The sequence below is a fragment of the Phalacrocorax aristotelis genome, chromosome 21, assembly GCF_949628215.1.
Source record: "Phalacrocorax aristotelis chromosome 21, bGulAri2.1, whole genome shotgun sequence".
Lineage (NCBI taxonomy): Eukaryota > Metazoa > Chordata > Aves > Suliformes > Phalacrocoracidae > Phalacrocorax > Phalacrocorax aristotelis.
In genome coordinates this window covers 7,158,151-7,181,678 of record NC_134296.1, presented here as the reverse complement: position 1 = coordinate 7,181,678, position 23,528 = coordinate 7,158,151, and the positions used below count along the sequence as shown (strand labels likewise).

General features: G+C 54.8%; 1 protein-coding gene across 3 annotated transcripts; it reads right to left on the bottom strand.

Moving 5' to 3' along the window:
* Positions 1–590: 590 nt before the first annotated feature.
* On the bottom strand, positions 591–18,571 carry C21H6orf132 (chromosome 21 C6orf132 homolog). Of its 3 annotated transcripts, none has more exons than XM_075115790.1 (5): positions 18,293–18,571; positions 11,767–11,882; positions 7,439–7,514; positions 4,215–7,092; positions 591–3,827 (listed from the first exon to the last, which is right to left on the bottom strand). In XM_075115790.1, exons 2-5 carry the CDS (start codon positions 11,836–11,838, stop codon positions 3,722–3,724), a joined length of 3,132 nt encoding a protein of 1,043 aa, XP_074971891.1. In that variant the 5' UTR covers positions 11,839–11,882; positions 18,293–18,571; the 3' UTR covers positions 591–3,721. The 3 variants fall into 3 exon arrangements, with proteins under 3 accessions (XP_074971891.1, XP_074971890.1, XP_074971892.1); XM_075115789.1 differs by lacking the exon at positions 18,293–18,571 and adding an exon at positions 16,487–16,733; XM_075115791.1 differs by lacking the exons at positions 11,767–11,882; positions 18,293–18,571 and adding an exon at positions 16,487–16,567.
* Positions 18,572–23,528: the final 4,957 nt, after the last annotated feature.

The window sequence follows — 23,528 nt, the reverse complement described above, 5'->3', positions numbered from 1 at the left end:
TGGGGGCGTTTATATAAATACAGTGTGGCTGGAGTAAAAGCTTCAAGATACGCATTGCGCGGCTCCCTCACGAGCACCTGGTTCAGTAGCCAGAGCTGGATTAAAGAGATGAGAACGTAAATAATTTTGCGGCGCAGAGGCTACGCCACGCTGAAGACGAGCCTGCCTTTTATGTTGCCGCTTGCGTGGCTCACACCGCGTTCTCAATTTTAAGCGCAACATTCTAGTTAGGACTTGCAAATAAGTTTCATTACTAACAAAAAGCTCAAAACCAAGAACTATTTATAGAAGCGGCACAGGCTTAACTGCACCGGCCCCTTTGCCAGCCTGCCCAACCAGCTGCTGCCAGGGGTGTTGCGGAGCGACGGGGTGGCTGGGGCTAGCTGCCTGCTCCTTCCTTGATCAGGCTTCTAAAAACACTTCAGTTGCCACAGGGTTTCTAGCAACAACTGGTAAGTAGAAAGTCAGACCTGCCGAGGCCAGTTTGAGCTACATTGTCCTGGCCTTTCAATCTTAACGTGCAAAGATCTCGGTCTTGCAGCAGACAGACCACTTAAGCAATACCAAATAAAGTCAGGCCACACGTGTAATAGAACAATACGTCCAGACATATTTAATGCAAGAAGGTTGGTGTTCAATGGCACTCATAAATAAGAGACTTTGTTCGACACTTTAAAAGTAAAGCTCTTTCAGTTACACTACCTTAGCAGGTACTTTTGAGGAAGAGGCAGCTACAGGGGATAATTTAAGTCATATCAAGAGCTGAATGACCAAGCTGCAGCAAGAGGATTGAAGTGAGAATAATTCCATTGTCAGACGTCAAGATTGCTTTCGGCGCTGAGATGGGCTGTAAGGTAGGTCGCTTTGCTCCATTACTACCTCGCAATTTCTTCACCTTCTATTGCTAAATTTATATACTGAAACAGAGCTGGGGAGAAGGAGCAGAAACTGGAATCAGAGTAGAGTTTATCCACGTGCTGTCCTGACAAAGTTACCTGACCAAGCAGCCGAGAGGCCCTCGCTCTTCATTACGGATTTAACTTGCTCCCCAAGTGCTTTGGCTGCCAACAGCTCTGACAGGGCTTTCTTTGTAACACGAACAGTTCCCCATGGCCCCAGCATAAATGTCTAGTTGTTGCTGAAATACTAGAATTTTGCTTAATGCGCTCCAAAGCAGCGAGGACAGCCTGAAGCGTTTAAAGAATAGAATAGCTCCCCTGCTTAAAACATTCACGCTAACCAGTTTTCCAACCATGAGCAGACTCCTACCCGGTTTAGTTACCACTTAGACCACTACGCGTTCCCAAAATGGGTGTTCTTTGACTGAATAATGGCTAGGTCATAAAGATGCCTTACATTATGATGCTTCTAATATTTAATATAAACAAATACACATCTGCTAGAAACAGGACACTCCACACCGTATGACACCGTATTACAACTACATGTGAATTGCGTGTCTGGGTGAAATAGCAAATGTGCATTTCAAAGCAAGTGCCACCATTGGAGTTTCACATTTTGCTCAAGACCAAACAATCCAACCAAACCCAAAACCAAAACTCGTGGGGATACACCTGAATTCAGGAGAATTCCTGAGGAGGGAAATTGCATGCACACCATTTCTGGGCAAAGTCAATCCTGAAGGCCAAAGTCTCCCAACAAGCCTTTAAGTTTAAAACCATTTGAGAATTAATTTGCAGTTATAACTTACTCTTTTGGAAAAAAAAGAAATATCAGGAGGAAAAACCAATTAGGTTGCAACGTTATCAGTGGGGCTTCTTTGTTTTGTTTCAAGTTAAACTGGTGAAACTTCATCCAATACTAAAACGTGACCCTGAAGCCAATCACAGGATGAGCGTGGCTTTACTTCCACAGATAATTCAGCATCCTCGAGATGCTCCTCGCATGGGGAAACTTCCATGCCTTGAGGAGGAAGAGCTATTCCACATGGCACCGGCACAAACACCCAGATAGTTACTCCATAGTCACTTTTCTCCATAAGCATTTGTTAAAGAACGACACCGGGATATTTAAAATGTGTTATTTCAATACTGGCTGGGGTGAGCATGTCTGGAAATCTTCCAAGTCACTGCGACTTACTGGCATCAAAACGCCACTGGAATTAGCCGTTAGATTGATCGCGGTATTTGTGTTTTCATTTTATTCACAGCAACGTAAAGCTCAGAATACTTTGAAGCTGCTGCAATATTTGAAACAGCTGACAAATTATTAGGTAAAGTTGGAAATAACATAAAACGTAGAACGTCAGCAAGATGACATTAATATCAAGATAACTCCTTTGAAAACTCCACCATAAAAGAAAATTTACCACTGATTTTTGAGTTGACTTGTAGAGCAAAATCTGCTTGCGTACACAGGTGCGTGCGATGCAGGGTAAGCTGGAGTGGAACTAATGATATTGTAAGGTACTGAAAAGAGAAAGTGCTTTGCATAAAAGTAGACTAATGTCTCAAAGTGCTTTTCGTTTGTCAGTGACTAGAAAATATTCTCTACAAGTTTTTACACTTATCTTACAGTGATTTTCAGCAAGTTTACCTATGAGGAAGATTATAGGTTTCTAATTTCAGGAGGTTGGGTATTCAAAACTTTGGTCAGGTACCGTGAGACTGTACTGCTCACTCTGTGGTATAAAATACCCACTTCAAGGCTACTCGTAGCTCCCACCCACCTGCAGAGCCACGGCTGGCTGTGTCCGAGAGGCACCGGCAGGAGGGACAGGCTCGCACGCGCGCCCAGGCAAGCGCTCACGGGAACCGCGGGAGCCAGGTCCCTTGGGTATGTCACTGCAGACATTCCACGCACCAGGAGCAACAAATACGCTACAAGCACACCGAAATTTAGCTTCTTAGTCCCCCAAATCAGACAAACTAAAGCCAAGTCTCAGTATAACAGTTTATAAGGACTCCGTGGCTTAGGTTTTAGAGGTGGGGTTTACGTGGGTATGAAGTGGCAAGAGACCCCTCGAGGAAAGCACCACCAGCACCGCACCTGGGCGAGTCGCTGCCCCCCTGCAGATGCCCCCTGGCGAAGGGGGCTCGGACCCCCGCGGCAGAGCGGCCCCGCTCGGCCGGACAGGCGCTGCAAGCCGGGAGCTGCTTTTAAGGCATCGGCATCATTGATTTGCTCAAGGCTGTTAAAGGAGGTGGGGGCAGAAGAGGTTAGGATCTAGACATCCCAAACTCTATTTCTATCCCACTGGCCTCACATTCTTATTTTAATTCCCCTGCATTTAGCTGTACAATGGCTTGCTTCCATTATGCACGTCTCCCCGTTGGTTTTTGCCAATCCCAAGCAGGTTGGATTTAAACCAATTAAAAAAAAACAAACTGAAAACAATCTCTCCAGTGGTGACGCTCTTTAAAGAGAACTAAGGATGCTTTTTGGCTTTCCTAGAAGACCTATCAGGCTGCAATTTTGAAAATAACATGGGGGGGGCTATAGGAGAAGGAAAACCGTGTTTGCTCACGTAATGAGACAGCAGCCTGTCCTCTGAAGTAACGGCTCTCCGTGACAGTCTGTTAAGAGTCCAAGTCCCACATTCACTCCCCACCTTCTCCATCAGTAGTTTCAAGCAGTGTTTGTTGGCCAGGTTGGGACCGTCCCTGGTGCCCGCGGAGAAGGAATCGACCGACCCAGGCGCCTTCTCACCCCGTCCCAGCCGGAGGCAGGCGGCGGAGCCGGAGCCGCCCTGCGGACAAGCCTATCGGTGGCCGCTCTGGTAGGCGTAGGAGATGGGCTGCCGTGCCCCGGGCCTGACCGTGAAGGTGTTGGTAGGTCTGCCATACTGCGAGCTGCCGAGGACAGGTCTGGAGGGAAAACAGAGGGAAAGTCACTGAAAGCCAAGGAAACCTTTTGGTTTTATTCAATATTGTAATTTTTTTTTTCTAGTGGAGCAGGGCAACTTTTGTCACCTCGTGTCTCCATTCAGCGATGTGGGGAGGAGAGGGCGATGGGTGCCAGGGCCACGGCTGGGACCGGGAAGGAGCCCTGCCACAGCGGCAGCTCCGGACAGAGGCGGCGGGAGGAGACCCTGGCCGGGAGCGACCACAGCTGGTGTTTGGCAGCACCGCACGAGCCAAGGGGCCACGACTTCTCTCGCTGGGGCCAGCCCAGGGCCCAGCCCTCCTCCCCTTCAGATCAAACGGATGCAGAGGACAGGGAAGGGGCCAGCTCGGGGCAGGGGGGTCACGTACCTGCTGGCTGCCACCATGCTGGCAGGCGAGAAATCCCCGTTCTGCCCCTTGTACTTGGCGTCAGCCCCGGCACCGCTGTGCGGTGCGGCTTTTCCAGCAGCATCGAGGGACGTCCGCCTGCCCTGAGCGCTCGTGGGGCCGTTCCTGTGGGCAGAGCTGAGGCGGCGGACCCCCTCCCCAGCCGGGGAGCTGTACCCCCCGGGGCCGTAGGAGGAGTGGGTGCCCGTGCCCCGGGGGGCTGCAGCTGCCCGGGGGTAGGAGCTGTCGGACTCAGAGACGTACAGGCGCTTCTTGATCAGCGGGCGGGGGTTCGGGCAGCGGCTGAAGTAACCGACAGAGCTGCTGTAATCTGGGTACTGAGGCGTGAAGTCGCTATTCCTCCTGCTCTTCTCCGAGGGCAGCAGGGACGGCAGCTCATGGCTGCCCCCATAGCTGCGGCCGTAGCCCGGCCACCTGAAATACCGCGGCGCCTCCGAGCCCCGGCTGCAGTCGGGGAAGCTGGGGCACTTGCGGTTCTCCTCCTGGCTTGGGAGGGGGCCCTCGGCCTCATCCACCTCGTTACTGAATTCGGGGGGTGGGGGGATAATCCCATAGTCCAGTGCTGCCTCCCTGTTCTCCTCCTCCTCCCTGGGCATGCCACGGCCGGGCTGGTCCGGCTGCCCGGGCTCGAGGAGGCTCCGCAGCAGGCTGGAGGCAGGGGTCTGCCGGTGCCCAGGGAGGGTCGGAGGCTGCTCCTCGCCCACCGCCCGCACGTCCCGGCCCTGCTCCGAGGAGCTGGAGAAGGACAGAGCTTTGCTCCATCCTGACCCCGCTGTACCCGCCGTGGGCAGCCGGGGCACCACGGTGAAGGAGTAGGGCTTGGACTCGTGGCGGTAGAAGCTGGTGGAGGTGGTGTCCGATGAGGCGCTGCTGAGTTTCGGGGGCGGCTTCGCCCGCGGTGCGGCTCCCACCTCACCACCCTGCCGGCCCCGCTGGGCACGCTGCCGGGCTGCCAGGAGCAGCGCCATGGGGGAGCCCCGCTCCACCCGCTCGCCCGTCACGGGGTGGATCAGCACCTCCTCTTGCCCTGCTCCTGAGGTGCCCTGCGGGCTCCTGGCTGAGCTGGCGGGGCTGGGTGGTTCAGCCGAGCTCAAGGCATGGGGTGGTTCGGCTGGGCTAGTCCCAGCTCGGTGCACTTTGTACTGGAAGACGGCCGGGTGGGGCTGCGGTGCTGGGCTCTGTGTGGGAGAAATGGGGGGCAAGGGCGGGGTGGGAGCCGGGGGCTCCTCTGCCGGTCCCTGAGGTGGGTCTGGGGGGCTCACGCTGCTGTCAGGGGACCCAGGAGCAGGGGCCAGGTTCTCTGTGGCCTTGCTAGTGGCAGGAGCAGGATGGTCCTCATACCCCGTCTCATCCTTCTCCACTGCAGCTGCTGGTGCTGGGACCAGGCTTGGGGCTGGTTTCGGCAGCATCGAGTCACCCAGGTCAGGGGGGTTCTTCCTCAGGTCAGGGGGGCTCTTCCTCATACGTGGGGTGCTGCTGCCATTCTCAGTGATCTGCTTCTGGCTGCTGAGCCCCAGGGCAGGTTTCCCCTCTTTCTTCAGGGACAGCACAGCCTCCAGCTCGTTCCTGATTTTCATCACGCTGCAGGTCTGCGTGGCAGGGCAGCTCTCTGGAGCGGGGAGAGCCGTGCCGGGAGAGCCCCCCTTGGCACTGGGGGGGCTGCTGGACACCTCTTTCTTCTCGCTGTCCCCTCCCGTGGGTAGCTGCACATCCTTCCCAGCAGGTCCATTGAGTTGGGGCCCATTGAGACTGGGCCCATGGCTGCCGGCACGGTCGGCACCGCTGGCACCGCCATCTGCGGGCCGGCTTGCAGCCGGCTTCTCCAGCGGCCTCTCCTCCCTCCGTGGGGAGCGCAGGAGGGCCGAGAGCTCGTGCCGCAGCCTGTTCAGGTTGTTGGCGTCCCTCCAGTCGTCCTCGCAGGTCGGGTAGTCCGGAGGGGGGAGGTCCAGGTCATTTGCAGAGAGAGATTCGGATTTTGGAGGCGAGTGTGTCTCGGCTGTTTTCGGCTGGGGAACCCTCTCCATCTCAGAACCTGGCAACGGAGACCGGCGACCGGCAGGATTCGACCCTTGGCTGAGCCCTAGACCCGGCTTGGGGCTCAGCGGCGGGGGAGTCGGCACAGGCTTCGCGACAGCCTGTCTCAGCGGGGAATTTCTTTGCTCGGCTTCTCCCGCATGAGCCTTGGCCGCGGGTCTTATGGTGAAGCAGGGTGGGAGGGGAGGCCGGGCGTGAGGCTGCTTGGGGATGGGCTGGCTCTCCTGCGTGGGGATGGAGGAGGAGCGGGCTGGGGCAGGTGGGGGCACCTTGAAGGACCTGGGGAAGGTGAGGTGGGGCTCGGGGCAGTGCTTGGGCTGCAGGCTCTCCTTTGGGCCAGGGGCAGCCGGCACCCCAGCCTCGGCCGGGCAGAGCGGCCCCTCGGCATCCGCCTGCCTCGTGTTCAGCACCGTCTCGGACTTCCACTTGGAGATGCCGGTGGTGAAGGGTGCAGGGGCCCGGCTGAGCGGCGAGGCACCCGGCGGGGCTGGCGGGATGAAGTCTGGAGGAGCTGGTGTGCCAGGGGAGGACAGGGCAGAGGCCGGAGGCGGTGGAGCTGCCATGGCAGGAGGTGGCGGCACTATCTCGGGTGGTGGCGGTGGTGGCGGCACCATCTCAGGCGGTGGAGGGACTGGTGAGTCTGGCCGTGGTGGCGCAGGCACCGGTGCTGTTGGAGGAGGTGGCGGGGGTACTGATGGAGGTGGAGGGATGTCTTCATCCAGGTCATCCCCCTCGAGAGCTTGAGGGCGCAGGTCCCCCACCGAGCTGTACATTCGGTAGTTGCCATTGATTTGGGAGCCGGAGCCTGCAAGAAAGAGGAAGAGCAGGCAGTGTGAGCACCTTCCCCATCAGCACCATGATGGCTAGCATCACCCCTGGCCAGCTGCCCTCCTAGGAAGCCAGTTTATTTTGCTCAGCAGCTGTCTAACGTTTGTTGAACTGTAACAGCTACTATGCCTCACCCCCTAGAAATTAATTAAACTTCAATGACTTAAAAAAAAAATTAATAGTAGACTCTATTTTAGCATGAAAAAATCTCACAATCAGACTGTCTCCTCCAGAGCTTGATACACAGACGCTTCCTTCCCCAAAGGCACGGTACTGCTGAGCGCTTACCACCAGTCAAGGACTCGGCAGAGAAGATCCCTTACCAAGAGCTGCTTTTTCCTCAAAGTCTTCTGGCACCGACGGTGTTGGCACAGCCACCCCGTGGGATTCCTGGGCGTTCTGCAATAGTCGAGAAAATGGAGCTGTTAGTTTAACGCCCAGGGTATCAGAGCAAAGCGCTGACAAGCAGGCCCTAGCCTGTGTAGCTGGAAATTTGTCTGTGCAAACAGGCGCCTGATGGGATCCAGGGCCATTTCCGAGACACGGAGGTCCTTGCAGTAGCTGCCGTTGACAGGGTTTAAGGGGACGAGTGAAGTGATGAAGGTTGCACCAGCCATGGACACAATCCTCCTGTGCTAGTCAGGTGCAGAGGGGCTGGAGAGGAGCACGGCTATTTCGCATCCAAGCTTAGGGCTCCCCAGCACAAGATCAGCAGCACCAGTTTCTCACCGTTCGCATACCAAGCAAATTTAATAGCTCCCACTTGTTTTGTGGGTATCGCTCTCCAGCAAGCACTGCCAGCCCATCCTGCAGTCACGTACACACCGCGCTGGTCACAGACAGACCTCCAGCTCTTTGGGAAACTGGCACCAGCATATCTGAACAGTCTGGGGAAAACTGCTACTTGTGTGGTTTATGTTTCGCTCTCAATTACTGCCTTCTCTCATTCATGCTGAAAACTCAGCAGTGCATTTAGCCGGTGCAGGACCGTGCAATTTAGCAGCCTACACATTTGCGAGCATGCTTACAGGTAGGGCACTTTGGATAATTACAGCCACCCACCGTGAGATATTCACGGCACACTGACTCACCTGGAGTGCTGACCAGGGCTCCTGCCCTGTAACACCTGCCAGAAGCAGAAAGCCTCTCCTTTCCTCCAGTGACTCACTGCTAAAATCGCTCTGCAGAGGGACTGGAGTTGCTCATGAAACGCACACTAACACACCCATGTCTGAAACACAAACCGGTGCTGAATCAGGCTGTCAGCGCAGACGTAAGTGACTGAAGGAGTGGACTGGGCTTTCACAGACCGGCCTTGGAGACCTGCAGCAGGGAGATAACACTCCCCGAGCAGCAGGAGCTCACAGACCCATGGGCAGCGGTCAGGGACATACTGCCCTGTTCCCCGGCTCCAGCATCCTCCCTGTCACACTGTACCCACCCCAGGCAGCTGTTTGCATTAGCTGTGAACAGCCCCTAGCGCAAAGGAAACGCTACCCTACGCCCAGCCTGCCCCGCTCAGTTCGGTGGCTTTCTGCATACAAAAGCCTAGGCAGTGATCGAGCGCATACCGTTTGCCTTTCACTGGCATTACCACTATTTTTACAAGAGATTGCTGTAGGATTCCAAAGGCTCCTTGATCAAAGGTCAAGCTGGGTTTACAGCCAGCCCCATCCGGGGCTCAGACAGCGCAAGAACAGTGTGTGCCGCCCGGTGTAGGGGGCTCAGGAACGTAGGAGCTGCTGGGGCAGGGCTGACTTCAACAGCAGCAGCCTGGGCTCCTTCATAAGTGCCCTGGAATCCCCCAGCTTTTGACAAAATAGTAAGAAAATACACACGCTTCGCTGGCAAAGTCCATTACCCTGCAGATGACCGAAGATCCTCTATAACCACAAGGAATGAGCCGGTTATTGGTGAGCCAGGAGAGAGAGAGTGGGGATTCACGTTCCTGGGATTGCACAGGTTGGTGCTGATGGAAAAGCCACGGTCTGCTAAGGCATCAGGACAGATCTGTTGGCGGCAACGCCTCAGCTAAGGCCTCTTTACCGGACCCAAAGATACGGTACAATGCGGAGGAAAGATCCTTAACTTCAGCTGAAAGCCACAGGGAAGACAAAGGCTAACAGAGGCACTTCAGGAGCTGATAATTGAATTGTCCAGAGAAATGAGATACCAAAAACCACGCAGCAGTTCCCATTTGCTATTGAAATTCATTGCTGCCGGCCTCCGGAGCACACTGAGGATACCTGCTCATTTACAGGAAGACAAAGATGTCTGGGCACTGAATTAAAAGCAATATATGCATCACATGTTTGGACAAGAGTAGAAAAGGAATGGCAGTCGGAAGAGATCTATGCAAAGCTGGAGGAAACAGAGTCCACATTTCATAAACAAGCGGTAATTTTGGACGTGTCATTTCAACAGGTCCTAAAAACTGGGCAAGCCTGTTTCACACCGAAAATTTCCGTTGCAGTTCCTAATGCTCAGCATCTCTCTCAAAACCCACCCATCATGTCATGAGCTGGCTTCGAAAATGGAAAGCATCTCCAGTACGCTGCCAGTCTCCAGAGATGACCGGAAAGATTGTTGTTTCCCTCTCCCGTGTTTGCTAGGGGCGCAACCAGCCCAGCAAACCTCCAGCTGATTCAGAGCCGCTGCCGCGCTCGGGGTGGTGCGCCAGGAACCTGCCTTTCCAGTTTGTGGGACCTGAATCAGATTTATGTGTGCCGAGGATCCCGCTGAGGGGAGCTTTCACTGTAACCACCAGGAATCACTTTTCAGTGCTGGAACAGAGTCAGATTTCCCCTGTTTCCAGCAAAGGCGAGACAGCCCCCCCAGCTCCCATCGTCTCTTGGGAGCCCACACTTCCCACCCATTAAATGAACCAGGTTTGAGGCTGCCTGTTACAAAACACGATTGCTTGGCATCCTGGGGTCTCAGAGAGGCCAAGGATTTCTCCAAATATGAAGTACTCCCAAACTCCTTGTTTTGAAGCAAAGCTAGGGAAGTTTGGTGGTTAAAGGAATTTATTCCCCCAGGATGCCAAAGCTCTGCCCGCACCTGCAGTGCCTGGGAAGCCAGGTGGGCAGAGGGACATGGTGGTGCCCAAGAGGCAGGCAGTGAAGCCCCCTCTCCTGCAGCCCCTGCTGCGGCTCAGCTCGCTGCACGGCGCGGCCAAGGGCCCGGCGGTTCGGGGGGAAGGCAGCTGCCCCGTGCGGGCAGAGCTGCCAGGCACACGAAGCCCCGCGGGCCCGGCTGCCCGGGCAGGGTGTGTGCATCCTCCTGACTCACAGCCATGCAGGCAGCTGCTTCTCAGCCTCCCCCCGCGCGAGAGCGCAGCTGGGTGGAAACAAAGGGTTAAGGTGGGAGCTGCGCAACAGCCCAGAGCAAGGATGTATGTGGCAGCAGAAGCGCCTGTGCCAAATCAAATCATTATCAAACCCAATCAAAATAATGCAAATATCCAACACAGACTGGTCCTTAAAAAGTGTTGCTTATTCCTACTAATTGCTTCGGTTAAACCTGTTGCTCTTGGAAGAGAAGCACAGTGAGGGGGACCCTCACAAAGGCAATAGAGGGGAAAAAAGCCCCAGGGCCAGCTGTGCCTGTGCTGTTTATTTCTCTGCCCCATACCCTTCCATTAGTAAAGCATTTGAAAGCTCTAAAAAGATGCAAAAGGCCAGTTGCACTCTAGAAATGTGGTGAAATGGGGTGCCAGCTATGGTCGCACTCCCAAGCCTGTGCTACTGGAGAGGAGTTTCTCAGGCACTTTCCGATGGGTACTTGACTTGGAGCCCAGGCGAGATTTTTCACCTGTTTAGAACCCGTGTAACCTCATAACTTCCTAATTATGCTCTCAAATAGATAAACCCTCCCCCCCAGTTGTCCTCCAAGTAACCCCTGCACAACCCCATCAACTCCCAAGCGCACCCAGGTGACAGAAGACCAGCCCATTTTCTGCTGAAGGTGGTGGCTGCTCTGAAGGATGAGGACGTGTGAGCAAAAACAGCCCTTGCTCTCAGAGAGGATTTCCTTGTCAAGACCAAGGGTTTTTAAGTGTTTCACTGTCTTAAGTGACCTTCAGTGACCTGAGAGAATCACTTCAGATTCAGCTACTGCCAGCTCTAAAATATCTCTGAGCAACCGTGCTGGCACTGGCTGCTTCGGTCCCTGCAGCGGTGGCTCTGCAGGGAATGGTTTCCCTCATACAGAGGTGGGAAAATCAGCCTCTGCACAGACACCTGGCTCTATCACCTCCTCATTCCTCTGCTGTAATCAGGACACAGTTTTGCTGTTGCTCTCTCCAGCAACATGCCTGATCCAGAGGAGGTGCTGCCAGTCGCGGTTAGATAAAACGCGGTGCAAGCCAGATCTATCATCTACATGCTCAGCAATTTTTTTTTTTTAATTGAAAATACAAGTCTGATGATGCTTACGTCTCTCGCCTGAGTATCTTGCCTACGTCCAACACAAGGCCTGAACTCAGATCACCTCCTAATCCCTCGTATCCAGTTTTATTACAGAGTGGTTTTGCTTTTCATTTATTTTCTTCCCTCGGGTAGAGGAGGAGAGCAGCAGCCAGCCCAGCTGGTTCTGGGCACCAGTTACACACGCTGCCGTAACAGATCCCAGCGGCGCGCTGGATACTCACAAGGGGTAAGAAAGTCAGCAGCGGCCGGACTCTCGGACGAGGTTTAAGTGTTGCTGTGCCAGAGTCGGTCATCGTCCCGAAGCGATTGTCACCATAGTACACTTCAATCACATCGCCTGAGGGGAAGAGAAGGCTGTTAGCGGCAGCACTGCGTTTGAGGCAACAGGAAAAACAACAGTGGACGCCACCTAATTTTAAAAAGGGCTGTGAAGAATTTGCTATATCAGCTCCCAGGAATGGGCAAAACCCGTCAGATTCCGAGGAGCATCTGGGTGTTTTGGGGCTGAGTTGAAGATGGGAGGAGGAAGGTCCCAGGTGAGTGGGAGCCCCGGGCAGGCACCGGCAGCCCTGGCACACACCCACAAGGTGCAGAGACCCTTCCCAGAGCTCCAGATGCTGGAGTTTAAAGAGCACAGATGTGAAGTCTGTTCCAAAAGGCTTATTTCTAATAGTAGCTAACTTAAATTTACCTCAGGAGGGTCAAAGTTAGCCCAAGCACTCAATTCACTCCCCACCCAGATTATGTTTAGGGAAGGAAAATACTTCAGGAGCAACTGGATCAGCTCTTTTGAGTGCTGCGAGGCTCCGACACCCAGGAGAGCGGGAGGTGGGTCCAGCCAGGGCAGGTGCCCGCAGCGGCGACACAAACCAGCTCGTAAGCACAGGCAGGATCAGATCTTGGCTGATCTGTCAGCAGCTGGAATGAGGGGGGAGGCAGCAGCAGAGTCTAACCGCGCACCACGCCAACAGGAGAGAGCTCCTGCCCTCCCTCGCCCGCCGCCCTGCGGGCGGAGCGGTTGCATCAAAGCGCAGGGTTAATTACAGGTTCTTCACTCAGCCCTGTCGCGACAGCTGGTCCCTGTCGCAGGGAGGGAGAGCGGAGGCGTCCCTGGCCCCTGGCAGTGGCACCATCCCTCAGGGCCCCCGCTGGCTCGTGCCGAGCCAGACCAGGGCGAGCGGAGGGGAACGCCTCGCTGCACCGCTCGACACGGCGATGGAACCGGGACACGCAGGGGCTTCCCAAGGAGGTTCCCCCCCCCATCCATGTGTTGCTGCCAGCGGCTGAGGGCAGGGGCAGGGAGATGCCACTGCCGCACTGGACGGACACCACCAGCGCCCGCAGCATCCTTCTGCATGCTGCTGGAGCAATTTGTTTCTGACCCCTGACGCAACCGGCACCGGAGGACAAACCGGGCTTGCCGCAACGCTTTCTCACTTCAGCCTGCTCCGAATGCCTGCCCGCAAAATGCCACCGTGAATGGAGACGTTACGGCAGAAAAGCCGCCACAGAGCCCTGCTGTTACAAGCAGGAGAAGCCACCGGGTACTCTTGGTTCCCAGCCCTTTGCTTTTACCTTGAACCACACCTTTTGGGCCGGTTTATTTCTGACAGTGAATAAAGCTCATAAAATTAGTTTAATTACGTTCTTTGTGTCTGATTAACAGCATGAATTAACAAGCAGAAGCACTGAAGCACGTAAACCCCACCTTGGCTGGAAGGAGATACACAAATAATTCGTAGCCAAGGAGACCAACATTAAAGAAAATACGAGGGTTTGAGGAAGGAGGGGGAACGCGAGCAAAACAGCTGCGATCAGAGAGAAAACTCTGCAGGAGTGTTTGCACCTAATAAATTTCGATGGTGGTTTCAGTGAGAAGGAAGAAGTAAACAACCTCCCCCTCCGCACCAAAACACTAACGCCAAGATATTAATAAATTTTCTTTCCCCCCCCCCTAAAAGGTTTGGAAGGAGTCTTCAAACCTGACCCCCCGTTAACATATGAAGCACAGAAACAGTTTCTGTCAAGTATCGTACAGCGATTAAAAGCCAAGGAGCAGAAAGGTGAAGGCTGCGTAAGCTCCGCACACAGGCAAAGGGGCCGGGCTGCATTTCTAAGCCTCCGAAACGCGAGGGCAGCGCTCGCTGAAGCAGGACGGCCCGGCCGGGGAGCCTGCTGCACCCCAGAGTCCCGGAGCGAGGCCGTGCAAGCAACCGGCTGTGCCACAGCCCCAGCCAGCGTCCTCGCTCCCCCCGAGCATCCCCTCCCTGGCCCGAGGCACAGCCCGGGCCCTCCGCGCGCTGCTGGAACCCACGACCAGCGTCCCCAGCCCACCATAGACTGCCATGGCATGCAGTTGTGGCCGTCACTAAGTCTCTGCTCTCCTTGAAAGGGCAGAGATCAGGCAAGAAGCTCCCAAGGAAACAGAGCTTTACACTGAGTTTAGTGGAGAGGAAAAAAAAAATAAAAGGAGGGCAGCAAATGCCTGTGTGTGTATTCCCACAGCAGAAAAGCACTTGCATGAACACTTGGAATGAAGAACCTGACCACGCCAGGGGCTGGGCACGAGCTGTCACAGCCTCTGAAGTTCTGGGTTTGGAGGCAGATGAATGCCGCATAACCGTGAGACACGCCACTGAGTCCAGCAAGCACGTCAGCTTTTCCTTTCTCCCCCCACTACAAGGCAAGTTATCCTGGGACACGGCCAGGAGTATCCCTCACCCTATCGCTGCCCTTACGGCCAGGCACAGCTTCCTTTCCCTTATCCCAAACTTCTGCAACAGGTTTTTCTTCAAACTGGAGATTTTCTTAAACTTTGAAAATACTCGTCAGCCTGCACTTCGGTTAGCGTGGTCTTACCAACAGTTTAACACTTCCCTGCCCACGAGGGGCCTGAGCGCAAAGGAGGCGCTGCTGGAGTCCCGGACGTGCCAGCAAATCGTTATTTTTGCATAACCCCTTGGGTGACCCCACACTCGGCGGGCAAGCAGCAAGAATTGAGGCCAATGCAACACGAGGGTTTGGGTTCAGAGCGCTTTGTGGAACAGCGATACAGCAGTCCAGAGACTTGAAACGACGACAGTTTTATACTAAACAAGTCACTAGGTAAACTCATTGAGAAACTGGTTTAAAGATCACAAGGTCTTTGATCCTAGATTACTAAGCATCGCTAACCTGAATGCATTTAATTAAAGTAAAATGAAGTGCTTGTAGTTGTGTTTTCTTTGCTAGATAAACAGGACTTGCCTGCTAAGAGCCTGTCACCAGTAAGACCTGTGCTCCGCCAGCTTCGTTTCCTGGAAGGAGGGATCAGAAAACACGCCTTTGGAGGCTGTCAGAAGTGGCTGGCCCCAAACCATGCTTTGGCCACTTTCTGACATTCTGGAGTGCTTGTGTCCTCTCAGTCATGGGAAATAAAATAAGCAATCTGCAACACAGGCAGTGGAACTTCTTCCTACTTCGGGGTTGCATCACCTGGAGTAGGCGTAGCAGGTTTGACGCTGGGGTATCCACAGCTCACAGCGAGGCGGCATCAGTCACCGTGTTCAGGAATCTCTGAGTCAGTGACATGCAAACCTACACCCTTTCCACATTGCTTAACTTGTGTTTACTTTGTATGTATGAAAAACTAAGGTGGGGACTAGCAGAAGCAATGGACTCCTTTTGGCAGCAGGGGTAGCGCGAAGCTACGCAGCAAATATTCAGGAAGCAGGGCCAGGGACGGGGCTTCACTGGGTAAGACGGTGGCACTGCAGCAGTCGGGACACGATAAACCTGCCCCTTGGACTGCTCAGCCGCGAGCGTGCTGTTCCTTGCAAGGAGCCCGCACCTCAGCACATGTTACTTCGAACATGGTCACTCAGCTTCTGTGTGTCACACTACCCTACACATATTAAATTAATGATATAAATGCCAAGAGGATGCTAAGGAGTGATTAAACAGCCTTTATTTATGCTCAGATTTCAAGGACTCCTGGCTTTTACTTTGCAAGCTGATCCACACGGCAGTTCCCCACACCTGAAAGGAATGCCTTTGTACTGCAATTGCAGCCACGGAAATCAGGCTTGTAATAAGCAAACACAGCAACTTTTTTTTTTTTTTTAAATCCAAACCACATCAGAGGGAGGCTTGAATCCTCCTCAGATTTATGACAGTTAGAAATCAGCAATTTTCCTTTTGTGTTTAAGAGCTGCATGAAACTCTGTCACATCTTCAATTTATCTTAGTTTCACCAGCTTGGCCTTTGGGGTGTAACCACCTTGCAATAGCTTTGATGGACACTGCTTCCCATCGCACGGCTCAGCGAGCCGCGCTTCCATTTTTAAGTTTAGAGGTGTTTTTGGAATCTTACAGCCGCCAAACTTCATCCACAAACTGCTATCTTTTATCTACCTGGCTCCATTAATATTAATTTGGCTCACTCCTACATGAGCCTCCGGGGCACGGTATTGCAATTAAAACCACAAAGAAATACAAATAATCCTGAGGAATATGCAACCCCCAGCTCCCCCCCGCCCGCACACGGTCCTAAAAGAGACGGGTCTACAAGTAAATAACTAAAACCTGGGAAGGAGCAGATCAAGCATGGCGTGGGAAAGAGCTACTGGAAGCAATAAAACAGATTCTCAGCTATTCATCAGGCTGCTTTAGTCAGGTTTAACTCGGCTTTCTAAGCCCCGTGAGAGCAGCGGGCCGGTGCGGAGCCGCCCGTGCGGAGCCTCCGCGCCTCGGCTCGGGGGGGGAAGGGGGGGTCGCTCCAGTTGCCGGCCCGCAGGGGCGCGGGTTTAAGCTTGCGCTTTGGTAAGCCGGCCCTACAGAACGGCCTCCCGGAGCTTCCCAAGCGGGCGGTGAATAAAGCCCCTGCCGCTCCCCGGGACCGACCCCGGGGGAGCCCCGGGTAACGAGGAGGAGGAGGAGGAGGAGGAGGAAGGCGATACTGACCGGTGCCGCCCGCGCTCTCCGCCGTCACCTCCTGGGTGAAGATCCAGGGCGGGTTGGTAGCGAAGAGGGAGGCGGCGGCGGGGCTGCCGTGGCGCTTCCCGAAGAGGCGGCTGAAGGTGCCCTGCACCGAGTGATGCTTCTTCATCCTGGCGGAGCCGGGCGCTGCCGCCGCGCTCCCCGCCGGGCATCCCCGCCGCGCCGGGCGGCTGCGGGCCGGGGCGGGGGCGGGGGCGGCGGCGGGGGCGGGCCGGGCCCCACCCCCGGCCCCTCCTCCCGCCCAGGTGCCTCCCGCCCCCCCGGGGCCGCCCGGCCCCTCCCGCCCGCCGGGGGCGCCCCCCGAGGCCCCCGCGGGTCCCCACGGGCAGGGGCGGGGGGTCCCCGGGGCTGAGCCACGGCCCAGCCCGAGGGGCTCCTGCGGCCGCCGAGGGGCCGGGGTCCCCGGGGCGCCTGTTGCCAGCCCCTTCCTGCTGCTGGGGAGGGCGGAGGAGGCAGGGAGTCACGGAATCACAGAATGCCCTGAGCTGGGAGGGACCCACAAGGACCATCGAGCCCAGCTCCTGTCCCTGCACGGGGCACCCCAAATTCACACCGTGTCTCTGGGGCCCTGCCCAAGCGCTTCTGGAACATCGCCAGGCTGGTGCCGTGATGCCTCCCTGGGGGGCCTGTGCCAGGGCTCCACTGCCCTCTGGGGGAAGAACCTTCTCCTAATGCCCAGCCTAACCCTCCCCCGGCACATCTTCCTTCCAGGTAACCCCAGGGGCAGCGGGGTCTGCAGTGTAAGTGCAGCTGAACCCCTGATTCCTCTGGAAAACACCCAGCACAACACAAACCACCGACCTTTTCAAGTCAGTCGTATACTGAGCATTTAGGTTTGAGAGTTTTGATCTTTCTCTCGCTGCCTCCTGTGTCTATCCATTCATTCGCCTGCTGCTGTAGTCCTGCCCCACGGCCTGGCCTCCCCTGCCCCAAGACTCTGCGTACCCGCTCCGCAGGGCGCTGGGACCTGAAGTCCCTGCCTGAGATCCTTGCGATACGAGGAAATGTCAGCCAGAGTCAGGGGGAGCCGAACTGTGACCCTTTCCTTCTGCTGTGCGTGTGCTAGAAAGCAAATTAGCCCGGAGTTTTTAGGAGGCGTCTTGCGAAGCGGTAAAGCCCCCTCCTCCATGCCTACGAGCCCCTGCGCAGGTCCCTGCTGGCCTTGGCGGCACTATGCGCCCCCAGGAACATCCTCCTGTCCAATGCGACCTGCCTGCTGTTAGGGTTTGGGATTTTATTGATTCAAAAGCTTAAAGAGAGCGGGACTTGACCCCAAATCATTCCTTGTTTCAGGTACAACAACAAGTGTCTAGCACTGTCAATATTTTTCTGTGGGATAGAAGTAAAACCTGAGAGTTAATGAGTAACACTGGTTATTAATAAATACTGGAATTTCTGGAGAACTTTAAGTCCAAAACAGCTGTCGAAACATTAACTCTGAAACACAGCTTCAGGGTAAGGTCATCCTGTCTCATGTCTATTTCTATTTCTACCACATTTTGAAAGTCAAAATGATACAGATGCCTTTTTTCAGTGAAAAATACCACTTATTTAATCACTTTGGAAATATGCTTTTCACAACCTTTTCTTTCCTCAAAGTAGAAATTAGGGTGACACATTAAATCACCTGGGAACAATGAAAAATGAGTGCTGTTATGATATTTCAAAGGGAAAATCTAATCACGGCATAAATTGTCAGGCAGCACTTAAATGAAGTGTGTTAACATGGATGGGAAACGGGGAAAGAAAAGGGGAGTTAAAAAGTCATACCTTGTGGATTCAATACTGTGGTTGTAATATGTGATTATAATTATTTAAGGCAGCTTTCAGAGAGTTTTCAGAGCTTTCAGACGTCCCGCTCCATCCGACTGGCCAGACATCTCCTCCCGGGCGGGAGCGGGGAGGCTCTGTGGGCAGCCTGCGCCCGGCTCCCGCTGCCGCTCCCGAGATCCGCTTTGGAGCAGCGGGTGATGCCGAAGGGACGGCTCTGTGCCGCGCACAAGACCTGCAATTAGTGGGACTCGCACCCCATCCGACAGTTATCTTAACTGCTGTTTGTGTGAGGCAGGGAAAGGAAACAATCCTGCAAACATTTGCACGAGCGTGGCTCCTGCACGGCCTGCGCTCGCTGCACAGGGGACACACCGCAGGGACACGCAGCCGTGTTTGAGCCGAGATCGTAGAAAAAGGGGTAGTGTTGCCTGCAGATAAGAGCAGCCATGGGATGGACACTGTGAAACACATTCTTCCTGAGAGAGCGGAGCTGGAGCCAGCTCTGTGCGGGAGCCCATCTAGCTGAGCCCCAGACACTGAAAAATTCACTGGCTCCTCTCGAAAGCAGAAATCAGATGAAACAAAGGACCTGCTCACTACTGGAAAGACAAAGGACTCAATATCTTTGCAAGATGGGCAAGGCATCCGTGCTCGCTGATATTCAGCCTTTGACGGAACAAACTGAACAGGATCTACAGAGAGACAAAGTCAGGGAAAAGGGGAAGGAGAAGAGGAGCGCTTAAGAAGAGAAGCCAATAAAATCCCATAGAATTAGAGAGCCTGGGCTGCTGCACCAAGGCACCCCACAAAATGTCGTCAAGAGACTTCAAAGGGGCTTCACGGCTGCTGCGATGCTCTGGGGGAACAGGCGAGTGTGGCTCAGCTCCCTGACAGTAGCTCCCGAAATGCTCCCCTGCCCCCGGGGCGGGGGGACTCCAGAGCAGTGCCCGCGGGATCCGGGGGCGGCGAGCCGTACCCATGCCACCCCGCCAACGATGGTTTTGCCTCACCCTGGCTGGTGAGCGTAGGAAAACATGCTCCTCGCAACATGAAGGGCTGTGTGTTTTGAGGTGAATTTATTATCCCGGTGAACACAAGCTGCTGAACAATTCTGCAAGAGCTCATGTGCACACTCCCTTTTATTTATTCCAGATGAAGAAATATTTGTTCTTTACCTTCCACCTCCCAGTAAAGCAGGGACTCCCCCCAGCAGACCAAGAAAAGCTCAGGATTAGCAAGAAGAGCGTGCGCTAGGTGTGGTGCTGGGCAGGCTGGCTTCTGCAAAGCGCAAGCACAAAAGGTGCAGCAAAGATGCCCAGTTAGGTGGCACGGCTGTACTTTTAAGGGAGGACGGCTGCCACTCGCCGTGATCTCCTGAGTGATAGAGGCTACACAGCTAAAGGGGCAGGTGGGCCGGGCTGGGCGCAGAGCACGGGAAAGCACTTGGAAGATCGCCAGCGGATTTTATGGCATAGAAATAGCCATGTGAGCACTGTTCTGATGTAACACACCGCAGTGTGAGGCTGCCTTTGATCCTAATACAGGTAAACACCCCAGAACAATCTGCCTTCGCATCAGCCTGAGGAGCTGCACCCTGCAGAGGCAGATCTTTCCCGGCCACACTCGCAGGTGTGCGAAGTGCTGGTGCAGCGCAGCTCCCCGGCCGGACCCGAAGGAGGGAGGGAGGGGTGGGAGGAGAAACCCTCGTGCGTGGCTGCAGAACAGCAAACTGCCCCTGTGGGAAGAGAAACAGCTCGTTTCTGTAGGGGGGAGTGGGTCTGCACTGCCAAGGCCACATGTCGGCGGGGGCGGCAGGGCCAGCAGAGCAGCCTGCAGCGCTCCGGCTGGATGGCCAGCAGTGATGGTTCCCATCGCGTGCGGCTCTTCCCCTGTCCCAGCGAGCCAGGAGACACAGCACCCTCCTAATTTCCACGGCTGAGCCCCTGTGCTCCTCCGCACCCTCCGCCCGAGGAGCCCTGCTCAGCCTGGGCATCCCTATGACAGCCGCCACCCGGGGACACCTCAGTGGTCACAATGGCCTTGGTGGCCCCGACGGCCAGCACTGCCTGCCCTGGCAGCGCTGCCTCCAGCCTCCACTCCAGACAGCCCCGCATGCCGGGGTCCCCGCCGCAGACATGACCTCGCAGGTGGGAGCCCCACGGTTTGGCAGGAGGGAGTCCCTTCCTGTGGGCAGGGCGCTGGAAGACCCTTGCCCTGAGGGTGGCCGGGACAAAAAGGGTCCTGGTGGTATCGGTGTGGTGCATCGTCCCTCCCCTGCTGTGCAAATCCCGGCTGCACAGCCGGTGGCCCGGCTTTGGCTCAGAGCTCCGAGCAAACCGTGCGTGATAGTCCGGGATGGCTCCGCGGGGACAAGCGGGGAGCTGCAGGAGTGGGGACTCCCCACGGCAGAGCGAGGGGGCGGCAGCGGCGCAGGGGCAGGACGGGCAGCGCCGGCAGCCGCCCAGGGGAACGCTTCATCTGGGGCAGACGTCTGAACCCTTTGTGCTTCCTTCATTACTGAAACCAGTCTTCTTTCTGTGACCCCACCTGTGAGGATCTTCTTTGAGAGACAACAGACAATTTGGGAGGGATTAGGAATCTCTAGACGTATGACTGGGTGCAATAGGATTATGCGGGACGCCTAATTCAGGCACAGAGCTCTGGCAGTGCCATAAATAGCGCTGTGGACATTGAGCTGGTGCTTCCCCTCAAAGTCAGTGATCACGTAAGCAGGTGCACTGACCCGGGCATGAAGGGTGTTTCCGACAAGCTTTAGATGCCCCGGAGGATGAGCAGGAACCCCCGGGGCAGGGGAACCCCAACGCAAGAGCAAAGCCCAAAGCCTAGCACGCCCTGGCACGGTGTCCTGCCCGTCGCTGGAGATGACTGTGAGCCCTCTATCGCCGAGCGCATGCGAGGCTTGCACATCTCGAAAGCATCTACGTGACTTAGCAGCTGGGTTTTCAAAGTAACTATGGCCTCACCCCCGCACCCCTAATGCACTGCTTTGATAACTTTAATGCCTCCCTGCTGGGTGGGTGCAGTTGCAGCAGCAGTCGTGTGCATACTTGTCTCTTATCTTCCAAAGCGAGAAAGGCCGTGAGCTGTAATCGTGCACGTATGTGAATATAACAATTTCTGAACAAATCTGTGTTCAGAGCAGGGGTACACAAACCACACTGAAATGACTGTAGCGGTACAAAATCTGTGCTTCAGGAGACAAAAATCCCATTATTTTATCCCCTGTGGAAAAAATGGACTGATGTTTCCTTGCAGCAGCAACCTAAATAACACTTGTCCTGAGCTCCAGCAACGGGGCCTTTCGAGCATCTGGCAGGTGGCCGTACTGAGGAAATGAGTGACAAAAAGAGGTGGTGAACCCAGGCGGGGTCTGGTCATTTCCCTCAAAGGCTTTAAGGAGATTTCTAAACAATTTGCGGGTGTCCACCTCCTAATAGGTTTAGGAGCCAGTGTTCAGAGGCAGCTACAGGGAACAGAAATAGAGCAGCAAGTAAGCCAGGGCATCATGGAAACTAGGAAACCTCTTTACAAGGTTAAAAATAAAGCCAGACAGCAAAGCGTCTATTTAGGACATCCAGGAGTAAATCAGATAATTGCTGGGGGAAAAGCCAGTTTTCATTAGCAAGGTGGTGTCATCAATGAAAACAAGATAACTGAGTCACGGTTAAATAACAGCAGCAGAAATACTTCTGCAGTCAAGCACAGCCTTGGAGCAGCCATGGGTGACGAGTCAGCCCCGCGTGCGTTGAGGAGCACATCCACGCCACCGCCTCCGCGAGGGGTCCACGCAAATGCACAGGCAAAACGGGCTGTTTCTGCAGCCCTTGGTCCCCTGCGCCGCGCGTGCGGGTGGTGGCACTGACTTTGCTCCGAGACTTCGGAAGTGTGACCCAACCGACGACAAGGAAGAGCTTGCCTCACAAGAGTCAGCAGCCCTGGTTTTCCCTTCATGTTTCTGGGGGAAAAAAGTCAACTTAGAATTACAGCAAGAGGAGTTAGCATGGCAGTACGCGGCAGTACGCGGCAGTACGCGGCAGTACGAGGCAGTACGAGGTGCAGGGTGGTGTTAGGTACCTGCAGAGCGCCCAGGACCCTGCTGAGCTGATGCCCCAGGCTGTGTTTGCAAAGGACAGTGTTATCTTTCTGTCATCGCTGTGTTTCTGCCCCATTGCGTCCTGTGGGTCAGACTGGGTTGAACCTTTTTCATGGCTGGTTTGCCATGGCTGTGGTTTGGTGAAGGCTTTACAAGGAGCAGGTATTGCTATCATTTACAGCTATTATAACTGAGACTTTGGTCTGGGACCAGGGCTCCACTGTGCCAAACACCGAAGGAAAAGTATCCCCCCAAAGTGACGAAAGGGTGAGCCAGGTCGGACTGACAGCGGGAACATCAGAAACTGGGTAGCACTTTATATTCACTCTGCACTGTTACAAATAATCAGCTGAAATGCAAGCGCAGAAAGAATCAAGTCCTTCGAGTCTCATCATGTGCATTCCCCCAGTACGCTTTGGTTTATTTGCACTAAGTTGCTTCCATATTTCCGGGACATCATTTGATTTTAAATTCACGTTCTCTTTAAGTGACACCACCTTAGATTTTTAGCTAAAGAAATGTAAATACTTGACCTTTCAGCATTTATACTGCGTATTGACTGTCCTTGCAGCAAATGTCAGCAGGCTGGCACTCCCTAAGCTCTCCTGGTTTGTTTAACTTGCTGCTTTTTGGTCGCCAGTACACAACTCTTGTGCCGGGGCCTTAAGCACTGATGAGGATGGCAAAGTGTGGGGGCAATTGCAATGCATTTGTCTGGCTCTTTTGCTCCACAGATGACTAAAACCCCGGAAGCCCCTGACAAAGACCCCAAGGGACCAAAGGGAATGGAGGAGACCAAAGCGGTGCAGGAGGTCTCTCGCGTGCCGCCCATCCCAACAAGCCAGCAGCCTCCAGCATGTCACCACAGGGACCAGCCTTTGGCCACTCACTTCCTTCCTTTTGTCGCCCATTTTGGGGGCCGTCAGCCCAACTCCTTCAAGTTTCTCTTCTACAAACGGAGTTGCTCCAACTCGTACAGCCCCTTCTACACTGCGCAGAAGCCAACCTGTGGGTACCGCTACCACCGCAACACCGACCACACCAGGAAGGTGATGGACGTCCCGAGTGCAAACATTGTGAAATGGAGACCCACCCTGGGACCAAAGCCGTAGTCGAGGG

Excerpts from the sequence above, each read along its gene's own strand:
- C21H6orf132 (XM_075115789.1), bottom strand. The coding sequence starts at position 16,631 with ATGAAGAAGCATCACTCGGTGCAGGGCACCTTCAGCCGCCTCTTCGGG. Across the intron at positions 7,515-11,766 it reads TGCTGACTTTCTTACCCCTT|AACGCCCAGGAATCCCACGG; the intron begins GTGAGTATCCAG and ends CGACTATTGCAG. Across the intron at positions 3,828-4,214 it reads AGCATGGTGGCAGCCAGCAG|ACCTGTCCTCGGCAGCTCGC; the intron begins GTACGTGACCCC and ends TTTTCCCTCCAG.